We start from the raw sequence: 17,162 nt of genomic DNA, 5'->3' as shown, positions 1-17,162 counted from the left end.
TTGTGCAGCAGCTTCCAATTCACTTGTTTCAATTACCTCTTTTACAATTTCTGTCTCTTGGTTTTCAGATAGAACTTCCACTTCAATCTGTGATGTTGACATTTTTTCATCCACAATCTCAATTTCCATTTTCGTTTCAGATGTTGATGTATCCGGTGTCTCTGAGGATGGTTTTGCTTCTTCTTCTGGGCTTAAAACTCTTGTAACTGTTTTTTCTATCTTTGCAATCTTTTTCCTGTGTCTTTTCGCTTTACTCTTTCCCTGTATAAATTCTTCAGTAGGTGTAACAATGACTTCGTATGTCGTTCCTGTTCCATCTCCTGTCAGCTCTTGGTTTTCTTGTTGTATTTCAAATGCTTCATCCTGTCCATCACCACCTTCTTCCTCAACAGACACGCTGGTTGTAGTTTTGGTGGTTGTTTGAATAAAAGTAGATGTTGGATGTAGTGAAATTGTAAATTCCTCTTTCTCAGCTTCTGTCTGGTGGGGTTGTTCCACTGATACAGTCTCTGTCTTTATCACTTTCTCCTCAAGCTTAACATCTTCTTTGGATATCACTCCCTGATCCTTAACAAGGGAAACATCCGCTTCATCTGGTTTGGCAAAAAGCGGAATTTTTATAGAGGGCAACTGTATTTTCCAACCAGAAGATTCTGTTGCTTCGTCTGCATCAGCAGTTGGCCTGTCTGCTTTAATTTCTTCTATTTCTCTACTTTTCTCGTCTTCCTCAGTGGAAATTCCCATTGTTGCTCCTGTTTCACTCTGTTGATGGGATAGTTGTGCAGCAGCTTCAAATTGACTTGTTTCAATCACCTCTTTTATAATTTCTGTCTCTTGTTTTTCAGCTAAAACTTCCACTTCAATCTGGGGTGTTGGAATTTTTTCACCAACAATCTCAATTTCTGGTCTTAAAACTCTTGTAACTGTTTTATCTATCTTTGGAATCTTTTTCCTGTGTCTTTTCACTTTACCCTTTCCTTGTCCAATTTCTTCAGTAGGTGTAACAATGACTTCGTATATGGTTCCTGTTTCGTCTCCTATCAGTTCTTGCCTTTCTTGTTGTATCTCAATTGCTTCTTCCTGTCCATCACCACCTTCTTCCTCAGCAGACACTCTGGTTGTAGTTTTGGTGGTTGTTTGAATAAAAGTAGATGTTGGACGTAGTGAAATTGTAAATTCTTCTTTCTCAGCTTCTGTCTGGTGGAGTTGTTCCACTGATACAGTCTCTGTCTTTATCACTTTCTTCTCATCGTTAATATCTTCTTTGGATATCACTCCCTGATCCTTAACAAGGGAGATGTCAGCTTCATCAGGTTTAGTAAAGAATGGTTTTTTTATAGAGGGTAACTGTATTTTCCTCAAAGATTTTTTTGCTTCTTTTGCTATGTCTGCATCCACAGATGGCTCATCTGGTTTCATTTCCTCTATTTCTCCACTTTCCTCTGGTTTAGTTAAACATATCTTAGATGAAGTGATCACAGTTGATGCTGTTGAAATTTCTGTCTCCTTTTTATCAGTAATTACTTCTGCTTTTGGGGGAGACGCATCTTGGGATTCAGTGATATCTGCTGCCTCCGCTTTTGTTTCAGATTTGCTAAATTGTGGCATTCTGAGTGCGGGGAATTTTATTTGCCGTCCAATGGACTCCTTTTCTTCCTCACCAATATCCCTTTCAGTCACCACTTTTGAAATTGTTAATTCCCTTTCTGATTGAGTGATTATTTCTTGGGAGTCACCGCCATCAATTTCTGCCTTGTCTTCAGATGTGCTAAGGAACGGTATTTTAAATGAAGGGAATGACACTTTCCACCCTGATGGTTCTTCACCTTCTGCTCTTTGTACCTCGCCTTCCACAGTGGAAATTTCCATTGTTGCTTCTATTGTTTCGCTCTGTTGATGGGATAGTTGTGCAGCAGCCTCCAACTGACTTGTTTCAATCACCTCTTTTATAATTTCTGTCTCTTGTTTTTCAGATAGATCTTCCACTTGAATCTGGGATGTTGGAATTTTTTCGTCAACAATCTCAACTTCAATTTTCATTGCAGATGTTGATGTGTCCGGTGTCTCTGAGGATGGTTTTGCTTCTTCTTCTGGACTTAAAACTCTTGTAACTGTTTTTTGTATCTTTGCAATCTTTTTCCCGTGTCTTTTCTCTTCACCCTTTCCTTGTTCAAATTCCTCAGTAGGTGTAACAATGACCTCTGTCTGTATCACTTTCTCTTCAATCTTAACATTTTCTTTGGATACCACTCCCTGATCCGTAACAAGGGAAATATCCAGTTCATCAGGTTTGGGGAAGAATGGTATTTTTATAGAGGGCAACTGTATTTTCCTCAAAGATTCTTTTGCTTCTTCTGCTATGTCGGCATCCACAGATGACCCATCTGGTTTCATGTCTTCTACTTCTCTACGTTCCTCTGGAATAGTTGAAGTTATCTCCGATGATGTGATTGCAGTTAAAATTTCTGTCCCCTTTTTATCAGTTACTACTTCTTTTGGGGGAGCCACATCTTGGGATTCAATGGTATCAGCTGCTGCCACTTTAGTTACAGATTTGCTAAATTCTGGCATTCTGAGTGAGAATTGTATTTGGTGCCCAATGGACTCGTTTTCTTCATCACCAACATTCTTTTCTTGCAAAATTGTCAGATCTTCTTTTTTGAGGTCAATTATCTTTTCGGGCAGCTCTTTTGAAATTGTTAATTCCTTTTCTGATTGCGTGATTATTTCTCGGGAGTCACCGGCATCAATTTCTGTCTTTACGTCAGATGTGCTGAGGAATGGTATTTTCAGTGAAGGGAATGACACTTTCCACCCTGATGGTTCTTCTCCTTGTGCTGTTTGTACTTTGCCCTCCACGATGGAAATTTCCGGTGTAGCTTTTGTTGTTTCACTCTGTTGATGGGATAGTTGTTCAGCAGATTCTAATTGACTTGTTTCTATTAACTCTTTTATAATTTCTGTCTCTTGTTTTTCAGGTAGAACTTCCACTTCAATCTGGGGTGTTGAAATCTTTTCTTCAACAATCTCTACTCCCCTTTTCATTTCAGACGTAGATGTATCCGGTGTCTCTGAGGATGGTTTTGCTTCCTCTCCTGGGCTTAATACTCTTGTAACTGTTTTTTCTATCTTTGTAATCTTCTTCCTATGTCTTTTCTGTTTTCTCTTCCCTTGTACAAATTCTTCAGTAGGTGTAACAATGACCTTGTATGTTGTTCCTGTTCCATCTCCTGTCAGCTCTTGGCTTTCTTCTTGTATTTCAATTGCTTCTTCCTGTCCATCACCACTTTCTTCCTCAACAGACACACTGGTTGTAGTTTTGGTGGTTGTTTGAATAAAAGTAGATGTTGGATGTATTGAAATTGTAAATTCCTCTTTCTTAGCCTCCGCCTCTTGGGGTTTTTCCACTGATACATTCTCTGTCTTTATCAACTCAACCTTTACATCTTCTTTGGATATCACTTCCTGATCCTTAACAAGAGAAGTCCCTGTTTCCTCCATTTTGGCAGAGAATGGTATTTTTATAGAGGGTAACTGTATTTTCCACCCTGAAGATTCTTTTGCTTCTTCGGCTATATCTGCATCCACAGATGACTCGTCTGGTCTCAGTTCTTCTATTTCTCTACTTTCCTCTGTTTTTTTTGAAGACATCTCAAATGAAGTGATCACAGTTTGTGCTGTTAAAATTTCTGTCTCCTTTTTATCGGTTACTACTTCTTTTGGGGGAGACACATCTTGGGATTCAATGGTATCGGCTGCCTCCGCTTTAGTTTCAGATTTGCTAAATTGTGGCATTCTGAGTACTGGGAATTGTATTTGCCATCCAATAGACTTCTTTTCTTCCTCACCAATATCCTTTTCATGCAATACCATCAGATCTTCTTTTTTGAGGTCAGTTATCTTTGCAGTCACTTCTTTTGAAATTATCAGTTCATGTTCTGGTTGAGTGAATATTTCTTGGGAGTCACCTTCATCGATTTCTGTCTTCACGTCAGATGTGCTGAGGAATGGTATTTTAAATGACGGGAATGACACTTTCCACCCTGACAGTTCTTCTCCTTCTGCTCTTTGTACCTCGCCTTCCACAGTGGAAATTGCCAGCGTTGCTTCAATTGTTTCACTCTGTTGATGGGATAGTTGTGCAGCAGCTTTCAATTGACTTGTTTCAATTACCTCTTTTACAAATTCTCTGTCTTGTTTTTCAGATAGAACTTCCACTTGAATCTGGGATGTTGGAATGTTTTCGTCAAAAATCTCAACTTCCATTTTCGTTTCAGACGTTGATGTATCCGGTGTCTCTGATGATGGTTTTGCTTCTTCTTCTGGGCTTAAAACTCTTGTAACTGTTTTTTGTATCTTTGTAATCTTCTTTCTGTGTCTTTTTGCTTTATCCTTTCCTTGTACAAATTCTTCAGTAGGTGTAACAATGACTTCGTATACCGTTCCTGTTTCGTCTCCAATCAACTCTTGGCTATCTTGTTGTATCTCAATTGGTTCATCCTGTCCATCACCACCTTCTTTCTGAGCAGACACGCTGGTTGTAGTTTTGGTGGTTGTTTGAATAAAAGTAGATGTTGGACGTAGTGAAATTGTAAATTCCTCTTTCTCAGTCTCCGCCTCGTTGGGTTGTTCCACTGATACAGTCTCTGTCTTTATCACTTTCTCCTCAACCTTAACATCTTCTTTGGATATCACTCCCTGATCCTTAATAAGGGAGGTGTCTGTTTCATCAGGTTTGGTAAAGAATGGTATTTTTATAGAGGGTAACTGTATTTTCCACCCCAAAGCATCTTTCTCTTCTTCTGCATCCACAGATGACTCGTGTGGTTTCATTTCTTCTATTTCTCTACGTTGCTCTGGTTTAATTGAAGGCATCTTAGATGAAGTGATTACAGTTTCTACCTCTTTTGTGGGAGATGCATCTTTAGATTCAATGGTATTGGCTGCCTCTGCTTTAGTTGCACATTTGCTAAATTGTGGCATTCTGAGTGCTGGGAATTGTATTTGACGTCCAGTGGACTTATTTTCTCCCTCATCAATATTCTTTTCATGCAATATTGTCAAATCTTCTTTTTTGAAGTCAGTTATCTTTTCAGTCACCTCTTTTGAAATTGTTAATTCGCTTTCTGGTTGAGTGAGTATTTCTTGGGAGTCACCGGCATCAATTTCTGCCATTGCTTCAGATGTACTAAGGAATGGTATTTTAAACGAAGGCAATGACACTTTCCACCATGATGGTTCTTCTTCTTCTGCTCTTTGTACGTCACCTTCCATAGTGGAAATTTCCAGTGTAGCTTCTCTTGTCTCGCTCTGTTGATGGGATAGTTGTCCAGCAGCTTCCAATTGACTTGTTTCAATCACCTCTTTCGAAATTTCTGTCTCTTGTTTTTCAGATAGAACTTCCACTTCAATCTGGGATGTTGGCATTTTTTCTTCAACAATCTCAATTACCATTTTTGTTTCAGACGTTGATGTATCCGGTGTCTCCGAGGATGGTTTTGCTTCTTCTCCTGGGCTTAAAACTCTTGTAACTGTTTTTTCTATCTTTCTAATCTTCTTCCTGTGTCTTTTCTCTTTACCTTTTCCTTGTACAAATTCTTCAGTAGGTGTAACAATGACCTCGTATATAATTCCTGTTTCATCCTCTGGAAGCTCTTGACTTTCTTCTTGTATCTCAATTGCTTCATCCTGTCCATCACCACCTTCTTTCTCAACAGACACGCTGGTTGTAATTTTGGTGGTTGTTTGAATAAAAGTAGATGTTGGTTGTAGTGAAATTGTAAATTCCTCTTTCTCAGCTTCTTTCTGGTGGGGTTTTTCCACTGATACAGTCTCTGTCTTTATCACTTTCTCCTCATCCTTAACATCTTCTTTGGATATCACTCCCTGCTCCTTAACAAGGGAGGTGTCGGCTTCCTCAGGTTTGACAACAAGAGGTATTTTTGTAGAGGGCAACTGTATTTTCCATCCTGATGATTCTTTTGCTTCTTCTGCTATGTCTGCATCCACAGATGACTCGTCTGGTTTTCTTTCTCTACTTTCGTCTGGTTTAGTTGAAGGCATCTCAGATGAAGTGATTGCAGTTGGTGCTGTTGAAATTTCTGTCTCCTTTTTATTAGTTACTACTTCTTCTTTTAGGAGTGAAACACTTTGGGATTCAATGGTATCAGCTGCCTCCACTTTATCTTCGGATTTGCTAAATTGGGGCATTTTGAGTTTTTGGAATTTTATTTGCTGTCCAATGGACTCCTTTTCTTCCTTGCCAATAACCCTTTCTTGCAGTACTGTTGCATCTTCTTTTTTTAGGTCAGTTATCTTTTCAGTCAGCTCTTTTGAAATTGTTAATTCACTTTCTGGTTGAGTAATTATTTCTGGGGAGTCACTGTCATAAATTTCTTCCTTCACTTCAGATGTGCTGAGGAATGGTATTTTAAATGAAGGGAATGACACTTTCAACCCTGATGGTTCTCCTTCTGCTCTGTGTTCTTTGCTTTCCAAAGTGTAATTTTCAGGTTTAGCTTCTATTGTTTCACTCTGTTGATGGGATAGTTGTGCAGCAGCTTCCAATGGACGTGTTTCAATTAAATCTGTTGAAATGTCTGTCTCTTGTTTTTCAGATAGAACTTCCACTTCAATCTGTGGTTTTGGAATTTTTACGTCAACAATCTCAACTCCCCTTTTTGTTTCAGACGTTGATGTATCCGGTGTCTCTGAGGATGGTTTTGCTTCTTCTTCTGGGCTTAAAACTCTTGTTACTGTTTTTTCTATCTTTGTAATTTTTTTCCTGTGTCTTTTCACTTTAGCCTTTCCATGTACAAATTCTTCAGTAGGTGTAACAATGACTTCGTATGTCGTTCCTGTTTCATCTCCTGTCAGCTCTTGGTTTTCTTCTTGTATCTCAATTGCTTCATCCTGTCCATCACCACCTTCTTCCTCAACAGACTCGCTGGTTGTAGTTTTAGTGGTTATTTGAATTAAAGTAGATGTTGGACGTAGTGAAATTGTGAATTCCTCTTTCTTAGCTTCTGTCTGGTGGAGTTGTTCCACTGGTACAGTCTCTGTCTTTATCACTTTCTTCTCATTTTTAATGTCTTCTTTGGATATCACTCCCTGATCCTTAACAAGGGATGTGTCGGCTTCATCAGGTTTGGCAGAGAATGGTATTTTTATAGAGGGTAACTGTATTTTCCAACCTGAAGATTCTTTTGCTTCTTCTGCTATGTCTGCATCCACAGATGACCCTTCTGGTTTTATTTCTCTACTTTCCTCTGGTTTAATTGAAGGCATCTCAGATGAAGTGATTGCAGTTGGTGCTTTTGAAATTTCCATCTCATTTTTATCGATTACTTCTACTTCTTCTTTTGGGAGGGACAATTCTTGGGATTCAGTGATATCTGCTGCCTCCGCTTTAGTTTCGGATTTGCTAAATTGTGGCATTCTGAAGGCTGGGAATTGTATTTGCTGTCCAATGGACTCTCTTTCTTCCTCCCCAATATTCTTTTCATGCAAAACTGTCAGATCTTCTTTTTTGAAGTCAATTATCTTTTCAGTCACCTGTTTTAAAATTGTGAATTCAGTGTCAGGTTGAGTGATTATTTCTTGGGAGTCACCGTCATCGATTTCTGCTTTTACTTCAGATGTGCTGAGGAATGGTATTTTAATTGAAGGGAATGAGACTTTCCACCCTGATGGTTCTTCTTCTGCTTTTTGTTCCTTGCCTTTCACGTGGGAAATTTCCATTGTTGCTTCTGTTGTTTCACTCTGTTGATGGGATAGTTGTGCAGCAGATTCCAATTGACTTGATTTAATTACCACTTTTACAATTTCCATCTCTTGTTTTTCAGATAAAACTTCCACTTCAGTCTGGGGTGGTGGAAGATTTTCGAAAACAATGTCAACCTCCATTTTCGTTTCAAATGGTGATGTGACCTGTGTCTCTGAGGATGGGCTTAAAACTCTTGAAACTGTTTTTTCTGTCTTTGTAATCTTCTTTCTGTGTCTTTTCTCTTTTTTTTGTTCAAATTCTTCTGTAGGCATAACAATGACTCCGTATATGGTTCCTGTTTTGTTTTCTGAAAGCTCTTGCCTTTCTTCTTGTATCTCAATTGCTTCATCCTGTCTATCACCACCTTCTTCCTCAACAGACACGCTGGTTGTAGTTTTGGTGGTTGTTTGAATAAAAGTAGTTGTTGGACGTAGTGAAATTGTAAATTCCTCATTCTGAGCTTCTGGCTTCCGGGGTTTTTCTACTGATACAGTCTCTGTCTCTATAACTGTAGCTTCAATCTTAACATCTTCTTCGGATACCACTACCTGATCCGTAACAAGGGAAATATCCAGTTCATCAGGTTTGGCAAAGAATGGTATTTTTATAGAGGGTAACTGTATTTTCCACCCTAAAGATTCTTTTGCTTCTTCTATGTCTGCATCCACTGATGACTCGTCTGGTTTAATTTCTTCTATTTCTCTACTTTCCTCTGGATTAGTTAAAGACATCTCAGATGATGTGATTGAAGTTGGCCCAATGCACTCTTGTTCTTCCTTAATATCATCATTTTCATACAATAGTGTTGCATCTTCTTTTTTGAGGTCAGTTATCTTTTCAGTCACCTCTTTTGATATTATTAATTCATGTTCTGGTTGAGTAATTATTACTTGGGAGTCACCGTCATCAGTTTCAGTCTTTACGTCAGATGTGCTGAGGAATGGTATTTTAAATGAAGGGAATGACACTTTCCACCCCGATGGTTCTTCTTCTTGTGCGGTTTGTACTTTTCCCTCCACGATGGTAATTTCCGGTGTGGCTTCTATTGTTTCACTCTGTTGATAGGATAGTTGTTCAGCAGCTTCCAATTGTCTTGTTTCAATTACCTCTTTTTCATTCTTTTGTTTTTCAGATAGAACTTTCACTTCAATCAGGGATGTTGGAAATTTTTCGTCAACAATCTCAACTTCTATTTTCGTTTCAGACGTTGATGTATCCGGTTTTTCTGAGGATGGGGTTTCTTCTTCCTCTGGGCTTAAAACTCTTGTAACTGTTTTTTCTATCTTTGTAATCTTCTTCCGGTGTCTTTTCACTTTGCTCTTTCCATTTACAAATTCTTCAGTAGGTGTAACAATGACTTCATATACCGTTCCTGTTTCATCTCCTGTCAGCTCTTGGTTTTCTTCTTGTATCTCAATTGTTTCATCCTGTCCATCACCACCTTCTTCCTCAACAGACTCGCTGGTTGTAGTTTTGGTGGTTGTTTGAATAAAAGTAGATGTTGGACGTAGTGAAATTGTAAATTCCTCTTTCTCAGCTTCCGACTTGTGGGTTTTCTCCACTGATACATTCTCTGTCTTTATCACTTTCTCCTCAACATCTTCTTTGGATATCACTCCCCGATCCTTAACAAGGTTGGTGTCAACTTCATCAGGTTTGGTAAAGAATGGTATTTTTATAGAGGGCAACTGTATTTTCCACTCTGCTATGTCTGCATCCACAGGTGGCTCGTCTGGTTTCCTCTCTCTACTTTCGTCTGGTTTAGTTGAAGACATCTCAGATGAAGTGATTGCAGTTGGTACTGTTGACATTTCTGTCTGGTTTTTATCGGTTACTACTACTTCTTTTGGGGGTGAAACTTCTTGGGATTCTGTGGTATCGGCTGCCTCCTCTTTAGTTACAGATTTTCTAAATTGTAGCATCCTGAGTGTTGGGAATTTTATTTGCTGTCCAACGAACTCCTTTTCTTCCTCGTCAATATCACGTACATGTAATACTGTTGCATCTTCAGTTATCTTTTCAGTCAGCTCTTTTGAAATTATTAATTCACTTTCTGTTTGAGTGATTATTTCATGGGAGTCACCGGCATCAATTTCTGTCTTGTCTTCAGATGTGCTGAGGAATGGTATTTTAAATGAAGGGAATGAAACTTTCCACCCTGTCGGTTCTTCTCTTTCTGCTCTTTGTACCTCGCCTTCTACAGTGGAAATTTCCATTATTGCTTCTGTTATTTCACTCTGTTGATGGGATAGTTGTGAAGCAGCTTCTAATTGACTTGTTTTGATCACCTCTTTTACAATTTCTGTCTCTTGTTTTTCAGGTAGATCTTCCACATCAATCTGGGGTGTTGCAATTTTTTCATCAAGAATCCTTACTTCCATTTTCATTTCAGACGTTGATGAATCCGGTTTCTCTGAGGATGGTTTTGCTTCTTCTTCTGGGCTTAAAACTCTCGTAACTGTTTTTTCTATCTTTGTAATCTTCTTCCGGTGTCTTTTCACTTTACTCATTCCTTGTACAAATTCTTTAGTAGGTGTAACAATGACTTCGTATACCGTTCCTGTTTCATCTCCTGTCAGCTCTTGGCTTTCTTCTTGTATCTCAATTTCTTCATTCTGTCCATCACCACCTTCTTCCTCAACAGACACGCTGGTTGTAGTTTTGGTGGTTGTTTGAATAAAAGTTGATGTTGGACGTAGTGAAATTGTAAATTCCTCTTTCTCAGCTTCTGTCTGGTGGGGTTTTTCCACAGATACAGTCTCTGTCTTTACCACTTTCTCCTCTCCTTTAACATCTTCTTTGGATATCACTCCCTGATCCTTAACAAGGCAGATATCAGCTTCTTCAGGTTTGGCAAAGATTGGTATTTTTATAGAGGGTAACTGTATTTTCCACCCTGAAGATTCTTTTGTTTCTTCTGTGATGTCTGCATCCATAGATGACTCGTCTGTTTTCTTTTCTGCTATTTCTCTACTTTCCTCTGGTTTAGTTGAAAACATCTCAGATGATGTGATTGCAGTTAAAATGTCTGTCTCCTTTATATCAGTTACTACTTCTTTTGTGGGAGACACATCTTGGGATTCAATGGTATCAGCTGCCTCCGCTTTATATTCAGATTTGCTAAATTGTGGCATTCTGAGTGTTGGGAATTGTATTTTCTGTTCAATGGATTCCTTTTCTTCCTCATCAGTATCCTTTTCATGCAGTACCTTTGCATCTTCTTTTTTTAGGTCAGGTATCTTTTCAGTCAGCTCTTTTGAAATTGTTAATTCACTTTCTGGTTGAGCGATTATTTCTTGGGAGTCATCGTCATCGATTTCTGTCTTTATGTCAGATGTGCTGAGGAATGGTATTTTAAAAGAAGGGAATGACACTTTCCACCCTGATGGTTCTTCTCCTTCTGCTCTTTGTACCTCGCCTTCCACAGTGGAAATTTCTGGTGTAGTTTCTGTTGTTTCACTCTGTTGATGGGATAGTTGTTCAGCAGATTCCAATTGACTTGTTTCAATCACCTCTTTTCCAATTTCTGTCTCTTGTTTTTCAGGTAGAACTTCCACTTCAATCAGGGGTGTTGGAATTTTTTCTTCAACAATCTCAACTCCCCTTTTTGTTTCAGACGTTGATGTATCCGGTGTCTCTGAGGATGGTTTTGCTTCCTCTTCTGGACTTAAAACTCTTGTCACTGTTTTTTCTATCTTTGTAATCCTTTTCCTGTGTCTTTTCCCTTTACCCTTTCCTTGTACAAATTCTTCTTTAGGTGTAACAATGACCGCGTATGTGGCGCCTGTTTCGTCTCCTATCAGCTCTTGCCTTTCTTCTTGTATCTCAATTGCTTCATCATGTCCATCACCACCTTCTTCCTCAATGGACATGCTGGTTGCAGTTTTGGTGGTTGTTTGAATTAAAGTTGATGTTGGACGTAGTGAAATTGTAAATTCCTCTTTCTCAGCTTCCGGCTTGTGGGTTTTCTCCACAGATACAGTCTCTGTCTTTATCACTTTCTCCTCAACCTTAACATCTTCTTTGGATATCACTCCCTGATCCTTAACAAGTGAGATGTCAGATTCATCAGGTTTGGTAAAGAATGGTATTTTTATAGAGGGTAGCTGTATTTTCCACCCCGAAGATTCTTTTGCTTCTTCTGCTATGTCTGCATCCACAGATGACTCGTCTGGCTTCATTTCTTCTATTTCTCTACTTTCCTCTGGTTTAGTTGAAGTCATTTCAGATGAAGTGATCACAGTTGGTGCTTTTGAAATTGTTGTCTCCTTTTTATCAGTTACTACTTCTCCTTTTGGGGGAGACACATCTATAGATTCAACGGTATCCGCTGCGTCTGCTTTAGTTTCCGATTTGCTAAATTGTGGCATTCTCAGTGCTGGGAATTGTATTTTCCGTCCACTGGACTCCTTTTCTTCTTCACCAATATCCTTTGCATGTAATACTGTCAGATCTTCTTTTTTAAGGTCAGTTATCCTTTCAGTCACCTCTTTTGAAATTACCAATTCATTTTCTGGTTGAGTGTCACCGCCGTCGATCTCTGCCTCAATTTCAGATTTGCTTACAAATGGTATTTTAAATGAAGGGAATGACACTTCCCACCCTGACCTTTCACTTCCTTCTGTACTTTGTACCTTTTCTTCCATAGAATAAGTTTCATATACGTCTGTTGCTGCTTCTTCTATTTCTGGTGACACATCTTGGATGTTTGTTGGAAAACCTGAAACGTCTTGTCCTGCAGTCTTAGTAAACGTGTTTATTTCAGCTTCCTGGTTGTCTTCTGCACTTTTAGCAGTTACGTCACTTTCTAGCAATATAAGATCAGATTCTTTTGTATTAATCTTTTTACCAAAAGATGTAGAAATTTCCAATTTTGGTAATTTTACTTTATAGCTCCTCCTGGTGCTCGACTTCTCTTCCTTGATACTTTCAGTTGAATCAATTTGATTTTCAACATCTATATCATCTTTGCTCACATGTTCAGCGCTTATATCAGGATACTTCATGCCTCTTGTTTTCAAATCGTGTTCTTCCATTTTTACCCGTTCCTTGTTTTTCCTATTTTTAGATTTCTTTAGCTTTATTCCAGGTTCTATGCTATTATCTGGATACTGTCCATCCATCTCCAAGAGTTTTTGCTCATGCCTGGTTTCCCATGTCTGATCAGAGGCGACTGATTGTTCCTTTTTGGTTTTATGTAGACTAAACGATGGAATTTTAAACATCTTTTTCTTGTCTAAATTTTCATCCTGAGTTTTACTTTCTTTGTTTGGTTTAATACTTTTTGGAGATATTTTTTCCGTATGGCTTTCCTTAACTTCGGAACTCATGATATCAGCTTGAAATCCAATATCTGAAGGCAACTTCTCAGCTGGTATTTTAAATTTCCATTCTGATTCTGTTATTTCTTTCATCATTGATGTTTCTGTGCCAGTTCTAGCGCCTGTAATCCCCATCAATAGGTGGGATACCGAAGTATCGTCCTCTGGTGACTTAACATCTTCAGTGCTATCGTCTCCGATATCTATGTCTGATCTGACTGTTCTGTCTAAATGATCTAAATCAATGTCAGATTCCCGAACATCAAATGTTATAAATTTAGTTTGCAACTTTTCTTCATCTTTAACATCACGGATAGAAACTGTGGGAGCTATAGAATCGAGCCGGATATCTAGACCATCGACACTCTCGTTTGTTTCACTTTCGGGTATTGCATGAAAAGCTTGTGTATCAGTACTGAGTGATTTGATTAATTCTACTTTTGGTATTTTAACCTTTGGTAGCTGCTTTTTTATTCTAAATCTTGTCTTTTCAGTGATCGTGGTGATATCCACATTCTCATCAGCACCAGATGAACTATCCTGCTTTATTAACGCGCAGTGGTCTTCTTTATCTGTAGTTACATATAATTCACCACTTTTTATTTGGGGAATTTGCGTTTCTTCCACTTGTTCGCCCATTTTATTTTTCTTCTTACTCTTTGGTATTTTTATTTTCTTTTTGCATTTTGCCACTTCCGTGCCATCCTCTGCACCATGAATTGCTGCCTGATCACTTTCTGCCTTTGTTTTCTCAATGAGATTACTTGATTTAGACTTTAGTCCAGGTAAACCAAATGAAGGTAACCTTAAGGATGGAAGTTTAAAGGGACTGCCATGCCTTTCTATGTCACTTGCCTCTTGGGGTATATCTGTTTTGTGTTCTGACTCTTTTTGTTCATCATTTATAATTGTCTGCGAAAGCGAAGAATCTACAAATGGAATATCATTGTCAATTTTTTGGTCTGCTTTATAAAACACTGGTAGTTCAATTGGCACAACATTTTCTTTCCTACCCATAGAGGGATCTTTTGCTATGTCACATATATCTGTGTCATTGCCCCCTGTTGAGGCATAACTTGTTGTTTGTGCCGCTTCCAGAGCTTCTGTCACATTCCTGAAGGACACATCGGTTGAGGTTCTTCTATCATACTCCTCTGTGCTTTCCTCTTCCTGGTTAGATATTATGGCACATATCTTAGGCATTAGGAAATGAGGAAAATTAACCGTTATTTCTCCAGTGTCTTCTTGGATTTTATTAGATAATGTAGTTTGTGTAACAGTATTGTCAATAAGCTTATCTGCAGTCGGCATTTGGGATTTTCGGGCAATCTCATCAGATATCCTCATGACAGACATTTGCACTTGTAACATTTCCACATTCCAATCCGAAGTTACGTCCTGTCCTACATCTTCAGGAATATTCTCAGTTGGAACTTCAAAGTTGTCTTTGTCATCTACCGCTGTTTCTGATACCTGCATATCATGTGTTTGCTTTGGTCCTTCTAATGAATAATCCTTATGTTTTCCTAACGTTACCAAACCAAATTTGGACATGGAAAACTCGGGGAATGCCGCAGTACCTATAGGATCAGCAATTTGACCGCCAACAATGCATTCTTTTTCTGAAATTTGAAAGTCAGTTTCTTTATCTAAACTTTTAATAGTTGGCTTAATTTCTTGATCCTCTTGGTCCTGTTTGATGGTGCCTTCACTTTCACCATCGGGAAATTCATCACCAGATATGTAATGTTCAGATTTAGATACAGTGTACTGGCCTCTATGCCCCCTTAGTTTAGGAAGGGATACTCCAACCTTCGGCAGTTTGATTTTATTTTTTTTATCTGTGCCCTTTTCTGTCTCTTGAAGCAAATCATTATCTTTACTCTCACTGGGCTTTTTGCTGGTTTGTTCCTCCACATGTTTTACCCCTGTCTCTTCCTCACTACTCTCTGTAACTTTTCTTCCAAACAAACCAAAAGAAGGCATTTTAAATTTTGGCATTTTTCGTATACTTTCCTTGCGGCCAGCATCATCACTTGGAATTTCAAAGTCTCTGCCGTGTCCATCAGCTACTGACTTCTCCGAGAGCACAAAGTCGGTAGTTGATGGACCGACTTCTGGTGTAGCATCTAGACGATAGCCAGGCATATTAATCTCAACAACCAAATTTCCCCCATCTCCTTTTAACCCAGAGACTGAAGGTCCATGTGGAACAGGTACGGTTTCTGTTTTCATTACTAAATCAACAAAGTCAACCTTGGGTTGAGCATCCTCTTTGTCTAAGCTTCGTTGTTTCCTATCTGTCACAAGAACGCTTGAGGTAGATATTGTACCTATGTCTGCTAAAAAAGGATCAGCTTTAGAAACTAGGGCTTGACTGTCATCCGAAGGCAGTAATTTATATCCAGTAATTGTTTTTACTTTTGCACTTGGCGCATGGACCTCAGGAATAAATGTTTCCATGCCAGATTTTCTGATTTCAACTTTCGTAGACCTTTTATCTAGAGGCTGATCTACGTCTACACCCCCTAGTAATAAAGGAGCATCCAAGTTTATGATTTTACCGAAGTCTTCTTTCTGTGAACTAGTTCTGTCAGTTTTTTTATCATCATCATCATTTACAGCATCAGTACCAGCAGTGTCAGCGTCTTCAGACCGGAGTAGTTTTCTGTGCAGTTTGGGTAATTTGGGCATTTTGATAATTGGCATTTGAAATTTCCAACCAGGAATTTCTGGTTGTTGACTTGAATTTTGTTCCTCAGCTAAAGGCTCTGCTGATTCAGTAATCACTTCTTCCTGTTGGAAAGTGACGAATTTGGGAGACTGAAACACAGGTATTTGTAATTTCCACTCATAGTCTTTAGAGTCAACAGAAAAGTCGCTTTTCAAGTCAACGTTTCTACTACCGATTTCTGTCGGCCTGTCTAGGTCTGATAGTTCACTTTGTAGTAGAAGTAGATCCTCACTTGTGTCACTTTCTTTCAAAGGTATGCTGTGTGTACTTACATTGACATGGTCAGGAATCCTGGTTTCTCTCACATGAATACCCACCTCCTCGCTTTTACTTACATGACTTTTGCTCATGGGATCCATTGGAATGGCCTGTGTTGGTTGATCAGAGGGACTTGATACTTGACTCTTTTGCGTTATAGGACCACTTTCCAGCTTTGATTGTTCCAGTTTCTTCTTTTCCATTTTCCCTTTGGCATTCTTTGCAAGGCGTGTAATATCATCTCTCACCTGAACTTGGTCATGGTCAACCATTTCAAAATGTTGCGGTAATTGCTGAATCTTGATTTCAGTTTTCGTCATCTCTGTCTTCAGTGTTTCAGATATTGTGGTCCCAAGGTGACGTGAGCCGGTGGAAAGATCTCTTTTGGATATTGGCGACACCTTGCATGGCGACGGTAGGTTCTTTTCCTTTACAATTATAACCTCAACATCAGGCAACTTTTCTTTCATTTGACCATCTGGCCATTCTATAGTTTTGGCTTCTTTGTCAGACAGAATTGATGAATGCAACGACAAACCTTTCTTTATCTGGGCTTTAGGGATATCATGGCGATCCACCTTAACACTTATACTGCTGTCTAAGCTTCTTTTCTCTTTTATTCTCCTGTATGGTTCTGTAGTCTTTTTAGTTTTTAGGTCTGCCATTGATTCGGCAGCTGCGTTTTTTCCACCATGGAGTTCTGCTTTAGGAAATTCCCTGTCGTACCTCTTGTCTTGCTTTTGAGTAATAAAGATGTCATCTTCCTCTGTGTAATCCTCTGTTGCCTTTGAAGAAGTATCTGGGATTTCTTCTTCATTTGTCTCAGAAGTACTGAGAGACCTTCTGTGTCCCAGGAACCTGGTATTGGTAATGGACTGAAATTTTGGCCAAGACAGCCTGTCTTTCTTTGACCGCTTCTTTTTGTTCTCCCTTTTTCTTACGGTTTGGGCACTTTCCATTTTTCCAGTCCCAGTAGCCACATTTTCGCCCTAAAAGGGGCAAACATTTTATGGATTTGATTCAAAACAAACAAGACGCGCCGGAGATGTCAAATGAGCCCTGAATGCGCCGACAAGTCACTGTA

At 39.0% G+C, this 17,162-nt stretch overlaps 1 protein-coding gene across 1 annotated transcript in view; it reads right to left on the bottom strand.

The window, feature by feature from the left end:
• Nucleotides 1-17,162, bottom strand: part of LOC128505110 (titin-like) — a 44,931-nt gene that overhangs the window by 16,281 nt on the left and 11,488 nt on the right. Inside the window, exons 7-8 of the mRNA XM_053475411.1 lie at nt 3,178-17,067; nt 1,843-3,090 (exon numbers count right to left, since the gene is read on the bottom strand). Of these exons, the coding sequence (XP_053331386.1) occupies nt 1,843-3,090; nt 3,178-17,067 (15,138 nt within the window). The remainder of the gene's footprint in view (nt 1-1,842; nt 3,091-3,177; nt 17,068-17,162) is intronic.

Source organism: Spea bombifrons, chromosome 9, assembly GCF_027358695.1.
Source record: "Spea bombifrons isolate aSpeBom1 chromosome 9, aSpeBom1.2.pri, whole genome shotgun sequence".
Lineage (NCBI taxonomy): Eukaryota > Metazoa > Chordata > Amphibia > Anura > Pelobatidae > Spea > Spea bombifrons.
This window is presented reverse-complemented; position numbering and strand designations above follow the sequence as displayed.